The 17,739-nt window shown below is 37.5% G+C and overlaps 1 protein-coding gene across 2 annotated transcripts in view; it reads left to right on the plus strand.

Annotated features, from left to right (window-relative positions):
- The window catches only part of AGMO (alkylglycerol monooxygenase), a 121,080-nt gene that overhangs the window by 42,128 nt on the left and 61,213 nt on the right, over positions 1–17,739 (plus strand). For both annotated transcript variants that reach the window (XM_083405413.1, XM_083405412.1), the window contains exons 4-10: positions 4,137–4,240; positions 6,661–6,756; positions 13,529–13,595; positions 14,440–14,505; positions 14,586–14,665; positions 14,917–15,051; positions 16,134–16,250. In XM_083405413.1, the coding sequence (XP_083261539.1) occupies positions 4,137–4,240; positions 6,661–6,756; positions 13,529–13,595; positions 14,440–14,505; positions 14,586–14,665; positions 14,917–15,051; positions 16,134–16,250 (665 nt within the window). The remainder of the gene's footprint in view (positions 1–4,136; positions 4,241–6,660; positions 6,757–13,528; positions 13,596–14,439; positions 14,506–14,585; positions 14,666–14,916; positions 15,052–16,133; positions 16,251–17,739) is intronic.

Below are 17,739 nucleotides of genomic sequence, written 5' to 3' on the forward strand. Positions count from 1 at the left end.
GGTATTTGAAATTGAGTCTTTAACCATGTGTAACATTTGTAATTGTGGACAACTTTAAGTTTAAAATAGTAGAATGGAAATGTTAATGAAATTATGTTGTAGTTTGCAGCCGTGTAGCTACCGGTATTTCCTTTGTCTTGCTGGGGAAAAAGTCAGTTTTTAGTTTGCTTAACTTTCCCTTCCCTAGATTCAACATTTTTATTTTTGTTTTTGATCATGGGGAGAATAAGTTATGTTAGTTGATTGACACTGGTGTGCTTTCCATCCTTGTAGAGACACCTTTTGTATTTTACAATGTGTTGGCTACAGCTGTATATTTTGTAGTAATAGATAAAGCAGGCTGCCACCTGTGTTCAGGGCTGACCAGCAGTGAGTGTGACTGTTCCAGTTCTTCTAGGCGTAATCATTGCTCTTCATTCATTACTTAATCTTAACTCTTTCTTTTTAGAAAGGAATTCTACATTGCAAATACAGAGCAGAGTGAAACTTTGGTTTAGCTCACACTGTCAATATATTTGATTAACATCAGTATTTATCCTGCCAGTAAGAGCCCAATGGATTTTTTTTTTAATTTCATTTTTCAAATAGGACACGGTCTATAGTCCATAGGCTAACCATTAGTGTTTCTGTCTACATTTACAACTCGACACTTGGCATATATTTCAAAATGAAAATAGATCTGATATATATGTATAGACAATATACAGTACTAGTATTTTCCATGAAACCACATCTGCTCCCAATGTAATTAAACTGTTTATCTTAAAATAAGAGCTTGTATTACAGTTAACTTTCTAAACTCAAGGAAGTTATACTGGCCTTTTTGGTTGCTTTTGCAAATTCTTCTCTCAGAAATAGGTCTTTAAAATTAGCTTTTAAAAGACTTGGTATATATTTTAATCAAACAATCAAACAATAACTATCTGTTTATAAGGTGGAAATCTGTTCATAAGGTGCAGCAGTGGAAGTTTTGATGACTATTCTCATTGATCAATGGGTTTCCTCTTAGGCAGTAGGAACCCTTTTCTGTAAAAATAGCAATCAGAGGCTCTGTGTGCACATAGTTCGGTCCCACCTGTGCAAGAATTATGGGCTATGTTTTTTAAATCACTCATTTCCACAGCTGACTGTTTGATGTATTTAAGACGAAGAACATGATTCGGCATTGTTCTCACCGGTTTCTCACTCTTTAATTGAATACTTGCTAGTAATAAAATGGACTTCTAGTAATTCTTTTTGAATACCATTTAACCTTAAGTTAAATGAATGTACAATGTAAAAATCATCATGGATTCTCTTACTTGAACTTTTCACAATGACTGAGGGAAAGAAGCAAGATCCAGTTACTGTACTGTGTTTGTACAGCTGTATCTCATTGACTCAAGGTTTGTGTTACACACAGTTTGTGATAGGAAGTATATGCTTTTAAAACAACTAAGGAGACAGATCTTTAACCTCCACCCTTTTTATATTTTTTTGTCCACTCATTTAGCTTCTGTCATGGTCCTAGGAAGTATTTCAAATACAAATTATTGCACAGTATTGTAGTTTGCATGAATAACTCATCCCCTAGTGCACTCATTAGGAAGGGTGGATTAAGATACTCATTTCCCTGAAGAATTGGTTTAAGATACTGAGTGCTTCAAGAGAAGATGAATTTTCAAAAAAGATTTCTCAGGTTGCATGTTAGGGATATTTTCCTGATGGGTCAGTTAAATAATAGTTTTTCAGTATAGCTGATGTGAGGATTTTGAGGAGCTCAGGATACAGTCTGGGATAATTTAAGTTGCATCCTATATTATTAGCAGGTCATAATTTGTTGGCTGTCATATGCTAATATCTGACTTAGAAGTAGTTTGCAATTTCTCTGGTGTCTTGGAATGAATGACCTGAAGATTCATTAGCATATTGGATTTGGTAAATTTGATCTAACGGGTTAATCATCACTCCTAATATACTTTTGGCAGTAGAAGATACCACAGCATTGATGTTTATAATCATATACTTATATAGCGAACAAGATCCCAATTTTTGCCAAATGTAACTTGCTTAATCGTTTCAACAAAAGTTTACCTTCCCATTGTTACTAAGTAGAGTTCATCTGGCTGCCATCCAGTCAACTTTCACATTATCAGCAGATTTATGTAAACTTCATTCTTTGAAACACAGGTGACCTGAGATTTGTTTAACTTTAACAAGACAACTACTAGTCTCCACCACCCACTTTCACATTATGATGAGTTCAAGACACTCCACAGAGCCTCAGGCTACACATCTGATGGCCATGAAAGACTTTGTCTTTTCAGTTCTTCTTGCCAAATTCCTTCTCAAAACTGTCTCAAAATAGACATAGATATCTAAAATTCATAGCAACCAGGCCACCTAGACTATTTTAAAGAAGACAGTGTCCTGATATATTTTGGCTATAGATAGTGAGGCAAGGGACATAGAGACAATCAGTATGCATACGCATGGCTGCTGATTGGTGGCTGCCTGCTTCCCTGTCTCCTTAGTAGAATTATAGGAATGGAGACCTTGATCAACCAACCATGCATTTAATCATCAGCTCAGGTCTTCTGACCTCTTTCACCATCACACTTAAGAATGGAAATAAACCAAACAAAATGAACAACCCCCATCATTCAGCCCGGACACTAAGGTCCACCTCCGAGGTTCTTCTGGAAGTTCCCTCACTGTGAGACGTGAAGTTACAGGGAACCAGGCAGAGGGCCTTCTTGGTGGTAGCGCCCTCCCTGTGGAATGCCCTCCCATTAGATGTCAAGGAGATAAAGAACTACACAACTTTTAGAAGACATCTGAAGGCAGCCCTATATTGGGAAGTTTTTAATGTTTGTCATTTTATTACATTTTTATATTATGCTGGAAGCCTCCCAGAGTGGCTAAGGAAACCCAGCCAGATGGGTAGGATATAAATAATAAAATAATAATAATAATAATAATAATAATAATAATAATAATAATAATGCAAAAAGTGTAAAATTCTCATGATATCCCTAGACAGCAATATTATGTTCAGGGAATGATAGGGAATGAAAGATTACAAATAAAGCATTACTACATAATAAAACACTTACTCTTATTTAGCTTACCTTTACTAATAAAGAAGATTGTATCTAATTGCGCGCACACTCTTCCAATTTCTCTTAAAATATGTCCTGAAAACCCTCCCAATTTCCTCCCTTTACAGTTTATTTCTGTATGTATTACTTCAGCTTTTTAAATAGGTAACTTTTCTCACTTATATTAACTCCCACTGAGGGGTCCATTAGATATTCTCTCAATCATGTGGGAGCCACTTAATTGTGAGCCATTCCTACATAGGTCATTTGAATTATCAAGGCACTTGGGCAGGGTGATTGTTTCTTTGCAATTATATTGTTTGATTGGAATTATATGAGCATTTCCTCAAAAGTGAATATTGCTTTATTCAATGGGTGTTCAATGCATAGGATTGTAGCCTCAATCATTTTCCTAGGTGTAGATATCCTATGATCCTGAGAGAATGTCTAAAGAGATTCTGGAATTAGCTGATTTTGATGTATATAATGGGACCAGGACAGAGACACCGAGTTCCTCCCAACATTGGGGGGGGGGGGAGGGCTCCTTGTTTGCATGTGACATTACATTTGCGACACACACATGTGACATCATGTGCATCGGGAGGAGGCTGCAAGGCTTGCTGCCACTGTGGGGAGGCCTTATAAGGCCCACCCCCTCAAGATCGGGAGCAGCTTAGCTCTGTTCCCACATAATCTGGGGGTGGGATGGAGGTGTCCTCAGCTCCATGGAGTTTGCACCTATGGACTATGATAACTGAAAAAATGATCTCACATCTTACATATCCAATCAGTCACTGTCCTCTGCAGGTGAGCATCCCCTGCAGAGACCACCTTCTCAGGAGGTCAGTTCCATACAATGTCCTTTGTTTACTGCTCTTGGCTCCTTTGAGAAGAAGGGTGGGATATACTGGTAAATTTAATTAATCACCATCATTATAATTTCTGAAATATGTGTATCACATGCTAATTTTTATTAATTGTGATAGTTACTTGATTATAGGAACAAAATACTTTGTTTTCTATTCCAGGGCTCACATGAATTATTTGTCTTTTCAGAGATTAATTTATTGTGGGCAGGACACCAAACTCATCACAGTTCTGAGGACTATAATTTATTCACAGCATTAAGGCAATCCGTCCTGCAGAAGTATGCATCTTGGGTATGTTGCATAAAAGTTACACTGTTGTGCAATAAAATAATGGGTAAACATGTGTGTCAGTCATCAACTTTAGGAATATCAAATCTATGACTTGAACTTTTTTCAAAAAGTAATTAGTAAAATGCTTTATTTACTTTAAACTTCCATGTGGATTCTACTTTCTCTATATCTTAAAGATTAATATATTTGACATAAGTAAATAAAATGAATTTAATACTTAAGTGCAATTGTAACATTTCTATTAACTAAAATTATAAATGTTGAATTAACAATGAATTAATTGATTTATATATAAAGAGAATTGTTTTAAATCGCATTGAAAGCCTATATATGTATTGTGTGTGTGTTCTAAATAAAATGACACAAAACTATCTTGACAGGCAAGCAAAATTCTTATATTTCTCCCCAATCTAGGAAGTGATATCTACATGTAGGAAGGAGGCTTTGCTCCTAAGTTCCTTTGCTCTAAAGTTCCTTTGGTTGATTGGGACATTTATAGTGTGTTGTGCTTCTGTGTTAATAGCATGAGTGGGTGCCCATGACAAATAGTCAGGGCTGTGCATGTGAGTCCTAGCACTGGATTAGGGACTGTAGTTGCTACACTGCTCAGGTGCTTGGTGCTGCTAATTCGGTGGTGCTATGTGTAAAAGCCTCAGCGCCTAGGGCTTGCCGATCGAAAGGTCGGCGGTTCGAATCCCTGCGGCGGGGTGCGCTCCCGTTGCTCGGTCCCAGCGCCTGCCAACCTAGCAGTTCGAAAGCACTTCCGGGTGCAAGTAGATAAATAGGGACCGATTACTGGCGGGAAGGTAAACGGCGTTTCCGTGTGCTGCGCTGGCTCGCCAGATGTGGCTTTGTCACGCTGGCCACGTGACCCGGAAGTGTCTCCGGACAGCGCTGGCCCCTGGCCTCTTAAGTGAGATGGGCGCACAACCCTAGAGTCTGTCAAGACTGGCCCGTACGGGCAGGGGTACCTTTACCTTTACCTAAGTCACCTAAATTAAGGAAGTGAACTTTTCTTTTAAAATTTAACTAAAAAGGTACTAATACATGGCCACAAAACCTGACTAGCCTTGATCACCAGCCAAAATTTATGGTTGTCACTGACCATGTGCAGTAGAAGGATCTTTGCTGTGATGTCACAGTATGCAGAATGCATTTGAAAAAGTGCGAAGTGATTGTGGACGCAAATGTCTGTTCTCCTCACCTGGCTCTGAGCATCTGATGTTGGGGTTGTCCCTGAAAAACGGCTCAGGAAACAGTAAATTGAGGTGTGGGTTTTTTTTATCCTCTCTGAGGTTTAAAGACATATGGAGCCCGATCCTATGTGTGTTCACTCTGATGTAACTCCCCACTAAGTTCAGATGAATTTATTCCCATATAGAATTCCCAGGCTGCAAAGAATTGCAAACTGAGTTTCATTTCTTTGTCCTACATCAGGGTGCATAATTTCTCTTAAACTATTTAACATAATTTACTACTTACTTTGAAAATTCTGCCGTTTAGATTTATAAAAAATAGAATTAACTGTTTTTGTGGTCACTATATATAAGCAAATAGTATGTAACAGCACTGCTGACTGTTTGTGAGACTTGCAATCAAACTAATGAAAAATGACATTAGAAGAATTTACAAAATAATAGTTAACTAATAGGAGATCTCTGGCTTCTGTTTCATAGCAAATGTTTGTGGTCTCCAGTGATGGGTAGCCTGCCATGTTCAAACGGATACAGTTGAAATGTGACAGTGGTTCTTGTTTTAGATTAATTTGGCCGTGCCAAAATGGAAACTAATTAGAATTGCCACAGCCTTTCTGGTGCTTTTGGAAAAAAGCAATGTGTTGTGATTTAAGCATTTTGCATCACACTAGAATACCTTCCTAAATTCTTTACTTAGAACCTCTTTCTGTTACAAGTGCAGTGAAATAAGTCTTGGTTGGATACAAACCCAACTGCTGACTTTTCTGTCATTGAACTTTTCAGATTTTTACCTGATGACATTAATTGAGTGGAGACACATGAATAGCTGGAAAAATATTGTGGACATTTCCAATCCACTAGGAATTCATCCTTAGAGTTTTGGCTGGTTAGCAGTTCCATGGCAGAACAGCAATGAAGGGAACAATTGAGTTAAGCAATTTAAAATAATGAAACGTGGCAACCATTTTAGTTATAGCACATCTTTATCCATACTAAGTTTCAAGAAAGCATATTTCAGAGTATGATGGTATGTATCTAATAACCAGAATAGCAACCAAGGGAATTGCAATGGGTACATTTTCTCTTTGCTGGCTTCTTCTATCTTTGTCATCTCAGGCATGTCTTGAATGTGCAGTTTCCCATAATTCTTTTATTAAATGAATAAAATTATGTCTATTATAATTTGGTAGATCCATTTGTTAACTTGTCTTCCTTAATTTTCAGATATTCTACTTGCCCATGGCTCTCTTTATTCCTCCCTCAGTGTGTGCTGTTCATCTCCAGTTTAATCTCCTTTACCAGTTCTGGATACATACAGAGGTAATTTAGGATCTTTAGCAATGCCTAAGCTCTTAGTCTGGAACCGTGTCTTGGAAATCTACTAGTAGCTGATTTATTGTGTAACAGAAGTATTTTTCTGATTTCTTTAAAGAGAAACATATGCTCCTTTTTATTCCTCTCTCTCTCTCTCTCTCTCTCTCTCTCTCTCTCACACACACACACACACACACACAGGCCATTTGGTCCCAATTAGTTTAAAATATTTTAACTTCAGCATATCAAAACAAAGTACTATTTTAGTACTATATTTTTACACTTTTTATTTTAATTTCTGCAGCACAGATAGCCTTTATATCTGAGAAAGACATATCAATGAAAATATTTTCAATGATCATCAGATCACTTAACAATTAAAATCATGGCCAAATTTTGATGTTGGCCTCCATTGTCCTAATGATTAGCTGCTCGTGAAAGTTTCGTGTGAACATTGTGTGCATTTGAGCACATATTTGTTAGTCTTCTGTGTTGATAAGTAATTAGTGATCATGCTATTTCTCAGGTAAACTTTGTTTCAAGTTTAAGTAATATGCAAGGATTATGTGCTGATCATATTATTTTTCTGCTGCATACAACAATCTATTTTGAATAGCCATCACCCCATATTTAAATTAATCCTAGAATAAATAATTATCCTCTGCTACAACTGTAGCTTATTACATTACAAAGTGCTTAGTTATTTTCAGTTACGTAGTTCACAGATTGCTGTGAGGAGGCCATACATAGTTCTACAAATGCTTTCTCATCCTGTTTTCAGGTTTCCTGTGCATATTGTTTGGCTTACTTGCTGTGCAGTTACACTTGGCCTTTTATATATAATATAGCCTCAGCTTTTAAAATATTATAAATCTGAAGGTTATACTACAATGGTCTGCCAGTTATAATAAAATACCAAAATCACAATGGGCTGTTAGGACAAATAAAGCAGTCCTGCTTTTTATAAAGAAAAGGGTCCAGGTGTTATTGTGACAGAACTAAATGTAATTTTGTTCAGATGTTGCTGTCTGACAGATGTGAATTCTACATTATATTTAATTAAGTGTTCTTCCATTACAAAATGCCTCTCTCATCTCAAGGCTACCTCTATTGCAACATTAAATCATGTGTTGCTGCCCTGCATGAAATTCCCCCCAAAGAAAATATTTAGCTTAGATAAATGATGCTCCTAAGTTTCTAAAATAAATGGTATAGTTGTTCCTCTCAAAATTACTGATATAATAAACAGAAGAGGGCTTTGAAATGCAATACTTCAGGAGCTGAATCAGGCCCTTAAAAGGCTGAGGGAAAGTGTTTATTGATAGTCATTTGAAAAAGACAACATGATAGTGCTTTTGTAACAACTGAAAAGAGGGAGATGTAGGAGGGAATTGCACAAGGCTCAACTGAACCTTTCAACTTGGTTTCTGCTGCTGGTTTTTGGCAAGGTACATACATTCTGCAACCTGCTAGCTAATACTTGGTGTAGGAGGTCCATGCTTGCCTTCCATAGCAACATCCAAATATCATGCATGCATGCATATGGCTAGTGCTTCTTGAATCAGTTGTCAAAAGGTTGTTTTGATTTGGCATGGGAAACTTATATAAATGCATCAAAAGCAGAATAACAGATTCCTGGTTCAGAAATATTCATTTTAATATAATTTAATTTTAATTATAGAGCCTTCCACAGGCATGGGCAGAATAAAAACCAATACATATATAGACTATAATAAATAATGCTTTATAGAGGGTGTACACCTACATAATATTTGCTTCAGACCCAAATTTGGCACTTAATGGAACAGCCTAGAATTGTGGTCTGAACTAATTTTTGTGGTCATTGCTCAAGCATCAACATTTTGTTAATTGAACTTCAGCCCACTGCTATGCATGTAAATAGTTGATTGGGGTGTGTGTGAATAAATGAAGGAATTCACTTTCTAGTTGAAATAATTCCCTCGGATTGTAAACTTGACCTTTTGATCACAATGGAGCTGTCCCTCAGCACCTTCTCCCCTCCTCACTCTAGCAGCCTCCTTAAGTTTAAATATAAAAGCTTCACCTTCACAAAGCTGCTCCATTCCCTAAAGCACTGGGCTTGGAGAATGCTGATAAAATCCTCCCGTATGATTACAAGCTAGACCTGTCAATCACAACACTCCTCCACCCACCCACAATCTCCTCGCCAGGTTTAATAATTTGGCCGTGACAAACTGTGAATAAAATAATCCTGAAGAAATGTGTTCTTTATATAATTAGGTCCGAAATGCTAATGAAACATGCCTATTTCTTTCTAAAAGCCATTGATTAGTTTAAAATAGTTCTAATTCAGTTTCTTTATAATTGCACACTTTTTCCACCAAGTATGTTGAAAGGTTTGTTTTTTATTCAATTAAAATCCGTATCTAGTTATGTATCACCTGTCTAAAGAAAAGCTTTGAGCTTGTCCAAAGGGAAGTAGAACCTTTAACTGAAAATTATTGGTGAAATGTGTGTGTGCGGGGGGGGGGGGGGATTGAGTGACAACATTCTGCCTTCAAGATAATTTATTATAAACAGATTTCTTGAAACCCTTGTATTTATTATATAAACAGTTTCTAAGCTTGACAGTCCATTCAAGCTAGGCTTTCACTTCTTCATTCCTATAGTGCAGTTATATCAGAAATTCAACCCCCCCCCCAATTGCTTTATGATCCCTACAGGCCTGATTCCTTTAGCTTGTTTTAGTTCCAAACCAAAAATATTATTGTTTCACTTCTCAATGTGGAAATTTGGAAACCTCCATATTACATGCTAACTGGAGTAGAAAACTGCCTAATCAGATAGGAAAACAGTTGGCGATGAATAAATCAGGGTTTGCCGAAAAATTCAAAGTGCTAAGGCGGGCAGACGAGTGCATATCCTAGGGGTTCTGCCTTTCCCCAGCTTCCCTGTAGAGAATTCACATGACAGATATGGCCACCATGCCCATCTGTATAAATACATGGGTGGGTTGTCTTGAATTAACACAACAACTTTAGTAGAAAAAGCAAATCATGCTTTTATTTTTATGTTTCCTTGCCAGATGGTCTCAAATATGGATTCATATTCCAAAGGGTTGTTTTTTTTAATCACCTTGACTTTGGTGTAGTAGTTTTTAATATTAAGGGAGAACAAAATAGTTGGCTCAGTTCAACCGAATACAGCAGACCATGGCCCTAACCCCACCTGGCATTTTCATTTGTTTTTATGTGTTACGTTCCTGAACAGTTCCATTGTTGGTTACATTGCAGGCTACAGATGTATTATGAAGAACCAAAGTTTAGATAATAATATGCATCACAGGTAGCATCGTAGCTACTTTACATATGCAGCCAAGGGTAGCATGTGTTTTCTTTACCATATGCAGGTGGGCTGTTGAAGCATCAGTGTATTATTCAGGCCCAGTAAAGTTAGACTGTTGGCAGTATAAGAGGTGCAACATAGACTCCTCTTATCTAACCCATGTTCTGGGCACCACAATTTAAGAAGGATATTGACAAGCGTCAATGTATTGCAAAGAAGGGCGACCCAGATGATAAAGGGTCTGGAAACCAAATCTTATGAGAAACGAGGGAATTGGGTATCTTTAGCCTGGTAAAGAAATTGAGAGGAAATGCGATAGTCTTCATCATATATCTAAAGGACTTATCACATGGAGGATGGAGCAAGCTTGTTTTCTCCTGCTCCAGAGGCTAGGATCCGAATCATTGGATTCAAGTTTCAAGAAAAGAGATTCCACCTAAACATCAGGAATACCTTTCTAACAGTAAGAGCTGTTCGACGGTGGAACAGACTTCCACAAGAGGGGTTTTTTTTAGCAGAGGTTGGGTGACCATCTGTCACTTAATGATCTAGTTGAGATTCCTGCATTGCAAGGAGCTGGGCTGGATGACCCTCAGGGTCCCTTCTAACTCTACAATTCTATTATTCTATCAAAATGAAACTAGGAGATGTGCTGCCATGGTTCTCACACCTTCACTGTAACTGATGTACCCCATTTGTTCTGGATTTTCATTGATAAGCCTTCTCCTCCACAATCCAAGAAGCGGGATCTTTATTCAAGTGACCTGTGTACATTTTGCAAAACAGCAGAACTAAGGATTCACGTTGCAGTGGTGACAAGAGGAGTTAGGCCACAAAATGTGACATTTGCCTTAGATTTCAAGTCATGACTGTTTTAAACAAGAACAGTATTCAAGTCTACAGATAGAAAGCAGTAAAGATTTCCTCATGTGTTGACATGACTTTGAGACAGCAAACATGCCACAAAAGATGCCACAAAGTTTTCTATCCCCATAAAGCTAGCTTTGCTATTTCAAAGAAGCAAGTTTATTTTACATTGATTTCATTTGTCTTTTGATAAAATATGACTTAAATAAAGTATACACATAAATGCCTTGGACTTGACATACAGTATACGTAGTGCAATACTGGTAGTTACTACATTGAGTATTCATGACTGAAGATGCATCTTTTTGAGGAACTATGAAGAACTTCTGTAGCTTTTTGAACTGTAAGTCTTAAGGTTGATAAATAGCTCATTGTTAACATTTGAGTGTCAAAGGATTAGAATTACATTTCCTTTCCCTGTTTATGGATTGGGGATACCAGAGGAATACTGTGTACACCATCGTCCCAGTGCAGCAACGAGTGACTTGTAAATGAGAAGAAACCTCTGAACACATCTGTCCGTTATGGAGACTACCTTGCAAATGCAAGATGGTGCTGCTGTGGGGAGAGGATGCATATCCTTCACCCAAGGGTGTGGGAGAGCACTGCCAAACAGATGTTCAACATTTTCAGTTCTGACAGTATCAGTCACCTGTTTGGGTGGGATGGATTCCAGCTTTCCCAACCACCACCACCACCTCCAGCAGGTGGTCAGGGCTGACAGCATCAAAATTTTGTTCGTTGGTAATGAACTGCAGCCCACTGCTATGCATGAAAATCTCTGGATTAGGGCCAGAACATAATATGACCCTCTTCAAAGGATTAATATTGCAAGCAGTGATGTTAGCAGGGATGAAAAAAAAAATCATTAGAAAACATCTACTTAGATCAAAATGTGCAGTTCTAGCCCACTTCTAAGCTTACCCAAAACATATAACTTGGTTCATACTACTCCTCATGTTGGGAACCCAAATATGATATATTTTTACAAAACTATTTCAATATTTATTTTAAAAACAAACCAAAACTAAGCGGTTGAAGGTTAGGTGTGGTCTTTTAGAGAAATCACTGTGAATCAAGGAATGCCTCTATTATTTTATCATGGCTTCAATCTTGTTCTCACTTACCTGAGAGTATGCCCGGTTGAATTCAATATGACTTAATTCTGAGTAGACTTTTATGGGACTGTACAGTGAATCTAACCAGCTGTCACCTTGTTTATAGCTGTAGAACTCTCTTGCTGGACAAATGATGGAAGTTGAGCTAACCTGAAATATTAACATTTTTCTTACTCTTAGGTGGCCTTTTGGGGCTTGGAGATATTTGCTGGCAGTTTTTGTGGAATTCAAATCTGAATGCTTGTGCTGTTTTTTTGGTTTAGAATAAAAATTAATAGTCTGTATTCTATTGTCAGTCTTTTTGGAGTCATTTTATACTAATCTGTTGTCTAAATAAGCTTATTCATTCAACATATATAATATGTGCACAACTAAGATGCATCTGGAAAAATGAGCAAGTGTCTGTACTGCTTTCAGTATGTACTATATAGCTGCTTTACTGATGGAGCAAATTGCATTTAGAAATTACTGATCACCTCTTCAAATTAGGGAAAAATAAAAAACCACGTATAAAACATCTCTTCTGCTGCATTAAAGTATATCTTTGAGATAAAAAGTTCCATTCATGATGGAAATGATCACTTTCTTTTTATTTCCTTTTATCAAGGTGATAGTTTTCAAAGGAGTCCTTTGTTTCTGTGTTTTTTGTGTGTGTATGTTGGGTTTGTGAGCATGGCTGACACTGAACATAAACTGAAAATGTGAGAGCAGTGGAGACTCTTGCAGTGGTTAAGAACCTAGGGCCAGGGAGATGCAGCTTCTCACTCAGCCAAGAAGCTTGCTGGATTACCTTGGACAAGTTACCATCCCTCAGCCTAGTTTACCATACAGCAGGGATGGGGAATCTATTGTTCGGATGTGAAATACAGCCATCCAGTCTTTTCTGCCTGGCCCTCAAAGCTGTCCCCTGGCCACACCCCTCTCCAGCTCTGCTTTATACCACAAATATTTCTGCATGGCTGCAATGTGTCGTCGAACTCTGATAAGCCTCTTGTCTAGGTAGAGGATAGTGAGGCATGTGCACAGAAACTAGTCTACTGTACAAAGGCAAACTTTACATTTGTTGCCTTGCCCACCACTGGCAAGTGGCCCTTGGGAGGTTGCCCTAAAGGGAATGTGTGGCATACAGCCTGGGGGAAAAAATTGCCCACTCCTTCCTTACAGTGTCATTGTGTGGGTAAAATGGTTGGGGTCACACATACGTTGCCCTTCGCTCTCTGTAAGATAAAATTGTAAATGTAAAAAATGTAAGATAAAATTGCAATAATATGACAAAACCCTGTCTTGTGTGAATACAGGTTGTCCTCAGTGAACCTTACACATCATAGTAGCTTTCTCATCTTCTCTTATGAATATTTTGTTCAGGATGGCCATTGACATCCAAATTATCCCTCTGCTCTGAATTTCTCCTGTGGCATTGTCTACTGTTTTTCTTTTTGTTTACAAGATCATTGTTTTTTCCCAAGGTTATTAAGAATCTCGGCCCTTTGGAGTTTATTCTCAACACACCTAGTCATCACAGAGTACATCATGGTAGGTAATATTAGTTCTGTGTTCATGTTTGTATTATTTTTAAAAATGTTGTTTTATATGAAGGAACAGAATAGCAGGAGCAGTTGTAAATGGGAATTTTTCTATTACTGTTTTAATAGCAGTTCTATAACATTTTAGATTCCCGCCCCCACTTTTTTACATCTCACACAGGAAGTCAGGGTTATCCTTGATATTACTTTGATGTTTGTGCCCCATTAACTTCTGCCATAAATATATCAACAAGCTTGTACTCAAATTCTTCTCTTGTTCCTCAGCCCTAACCACATGTGACAATGTCAGTGTTATCGTAACACCATATTTTGTGATGTTGTGCTATCACAGTTGTATCTTGAACTTTTAATATTTGATTAATAATATATAAAGGCATTTCAGAAAGCCACTCCATTTTATTAAATGGTATGTGAATGGCCATTTTGTTACTTTCCAAAACATTTCCTGCTTCAAAGACTGAAGAAAATTAAAGGAAATATCTTGCCCCTTATTTAACTCACCATAAATCTTACAAAACAGCTTAAATAATTTTTTACAGTGCAACACTACTCTTAAACAGTTTTTTTTCAAAAATGTATCAAAAAGTAACTCCAAATGTATTTCTGTTATTTTTGTAAGCATGTTTGAAAAATGTCTTAAGCATCTTGCAGTATATAACCCAGAGAAATGACGCAAGAGGTTTTAAAGAAATGCTCAGAATCATGGCTGTGTTATAATTTGTTTATGAGGAAATGTATTTCTAGAAGCTTATTTAAAGAAAAAGAATTGATAAAACACAATGTATTCTTCAAAGGCATTGACAAAGTTGGTTGCAACATCTCTCCCCAAATAGGAAGAAATCCATACTGCATTGATAAGAACTATGGTGGCACACTGATTATTTGGGACAGGATTTTTGGTAAGTGTAGTTAATTATTTTTCTTAACATTAGCTTTGCAAGCGGTGATTTTATTCTCAGCTTTTTTTCCTTCCCTGCAGGGACATTTGCTGCAGAAAACGATAAAGTTGTATATGGCCTAACACATCCAATTAACAGCTTCGAACTTTTCAAGATTCAGGTAGTCCATCTGTTTTTCTAACCTGCTTGTATGCTTTAATATTACATTTGATTTCATGGGTTGAATTTAGTGTGTTTCCTATTACTCCCTTGCTTTTATTTGATTGTTTTTGGTTCATTGACATAGATAAGAATTAAGCTAGTTTTAGTCAGCCTCTAGCAGGGTGGGGAATGTTAAGCTTCAAGTACTCTCATTAACAGAAGAAAATGCCCCTGAACAGAAATGTCACACTGATTATTGTATCATTACAGTTCCATCATTGTATTTATATATGGAAAACATTTTGGAATACTCCTGGATTCTGCAATAAGCTTTCTGTCCTGTTCAAGGGCCCAGGATGGGGGCCAGGGAAGCCAAGACTTGGTCTTATGGAGGACATCCCAGAGGTAAGTATAGCATGGATCTCACTTCTTGGTTCTGTAAATTATGTTTTCATAAGGGTTCAGTCTTCTGCATGCTTACCTAAACACAAGCCACATATTTGTGGGATAGAAGCAGGATCCTGAGCAAACTTACACAGGGACACTCCTTAAACCCAACTAAGTGATAAATAAAAAAATGGATCTCCCATTCTGGCATACTGCACCCAAGTAGGATTAGCACCACCTCATGCTCAAGGCAAGACCTTAGTCAGCTCCTAGGAACTTTCAACTGTGCTCCTGGAAGCTCTTCAGTTTTAGGTCCCTGCCTTTGGTTCAAGCAGCAGTCCAACAGTTTAGTCCATCAACACAGCGCAAAGCCCTTTCAGCCTTACTAAAAGCTCCTTCAACCCCTTGTGTACAATCTCTTTCTAAGCACTTGATTACACAGGGGTCTGATCTTCATGGAAAGTTGGTTTGTCCTCCTTGGGCTGGTGGCTTGGCAGGCAGGCACCGTATCTCCCCTATGAACCAGCCTATTGCTGACTGGGTCGTACTCCTGCCACCAAATTGGCCAGTGGTGGCAGGTATACGGGGGGCATTACCTGGGCATGGTGCCAACTGACCAACACCCAGGGGAAGGATAAATACATTTTTTGTAATGTAGAAGGTTGAAATGTATATTTGTTATATGGAAAATAAATATGTTTCCAAAAAGTGAGGGAAAGGGAGAGTAGAACCTAATGAGCTACATGTGCAAATATTGCATTCCGTTAAAGAACAATGGGGGGAAATGACCCTCTAGATTCCAGTTTCCATCAGTCACACCCAGCATTGCCAATAGTCAAAGATGATAGGAATTGTAGTCCAGCAACATTTGGATAGCAACAGGTTGCCCACTCTGGTCTATAAAATAAATCATTTGTACAGATGTACAGATGTACAGATGTACAGATGAAAGGTTTCAGCTGCTATTCTATTTAAAATAAAATAACAATAAAACATGACGAATAGTGAATTTTAACTACTAAATGCAAAAATGGAAGAAAAGTTAATTTGTGATTGAATAAAGACTCTGATTTGTTTGTTTTGTTTTGTTTTTAATGTAGGTTACTGGAAAGGAAGTTCCCTTCAGCCCCACATTACCAAGCTACCTTTGTGTCTATGTAGTTACGCATTTCGTCTTAATGCTGGGATTTTACGTTGATTTGATTGCTACAAAATATGTAAGTATAATTTACACTTATTTAAATAAGCTGTTTCATGATACTTGAAGATGGTGCAGATACAGTGAAAATAAAGTATGTTTCTGTTAAAACTGGATGCATGAAACTGAAAACACTGGCAGATAGTATAGTTATTTTTATGCTTACCTATTTTGTGGGTCAAGATGGATTTCTCCTATCTTAATGTGAACATAATTTTAATGTGGTAAGAGATTTCTCATTTTTACTGGTAGCTCCATCCTGACATTTCCCCCCATCTTCTGTTGTAATCCTTTACTCATTCTTTAAACAGTGTAAAAAAAACCCGACAGTTCCCACAATGGACTGCATAAAGGTTCTTGTTTCAAGACCCAGATCCTAGGCATGATGCAGAAAGTCAAGCTAAACATAAGGCTGAGCTTCAGGAGCACTCTAAAACTCCAGAAGGAACTATCATAAGAAGAAAGCATTTATGTGAATAATATAACTTGGCATTCAACTTCAATATCAATTTTCCACTACACAGAGTTATTAAATGCCCATAGACAGAACTGGAACCTTTTTTACTTGGCTATGTCACAAATGTGGCATTGATCCATAAATAGACACAACTGTTTTCCTCATTTTTAGACATATGTTCCATTCCATAATAGCAATAATGCACTTGAGGTTGTGCAGAATTATTCTCAAATTATTATGTTTGGTCTGATATACATGTATACACAAAGTTTTAATGCATTAGCTTTGTTTTCTCCGTCTGGAATTATTTACTGTAGGAGATAAGAAATAACAAAAGAAACTTTTTTTCCCATAAGAAAACATTTGGTTAGATCATTCTTTCACTAAGAGGTTTAACCTGAACCCCAGCAAAAAGAACTTGGTTGATTTACATATTAGTGAGAGGTGCATTTGGCTGTTGGTGTCTGAGACAGTGACAGCTTTGCACCTTAATGTTCACTCTGGCCAGTTTTATTGTTTCCCCAAATTCATTTTCACACCGCCAATTTGTTTCCCTAATGCAACACTAAGTATCAGTTGGTTGGCTTGAAAATTTCTCAACTATGTTGTATTTTTAAAAATCACTGTCTTTAATAAGATTATAACACTGCAACATAGATAAATCCATGAGGTTAAATAAAAATAACTATTCATAACTCTTTAGACCAAGAGAAAGAACCTCTGCCTATAGGCCAATCCTGGCCCACCAGTGGGTCCAGTTTGGCCTGTGAAGCCATTTCCCCCAAACCACTCTCATCAATGCATATGGGGTTAAATAAAATGTTGGCTGTGCATGCCTCTTTCCAGCTGGGAACAGGTGCATGCAGTCAAGGCATCACTGCCAATAGGAAATAGTATGATTGGTACTTAGCTGAAGTGCAGGTCTATATGACATCATGGGGTTACTGGGGCCTCTTCCTAATATGGACCGCAGTATAATTTTATTCCAGTTTTGTTCCATTCATGTTTCTGGCCGTATTGGCCATTAGATAGGCTGGCAGTTTATAGGGAA

This window comes from Podarcis tiliguerta, assembly GCF_965153285.1.
Source record: "Podarcis tiliguerta genome assembly, chromosome: 12".
NCBI classification, from domain to species: domain Eukaryota; kingdom Metazoa; phylum Chordata; class Lepidosauria; order Squamata; family Lacertidae; genus Podarcis; species Podarcis tiliguerta.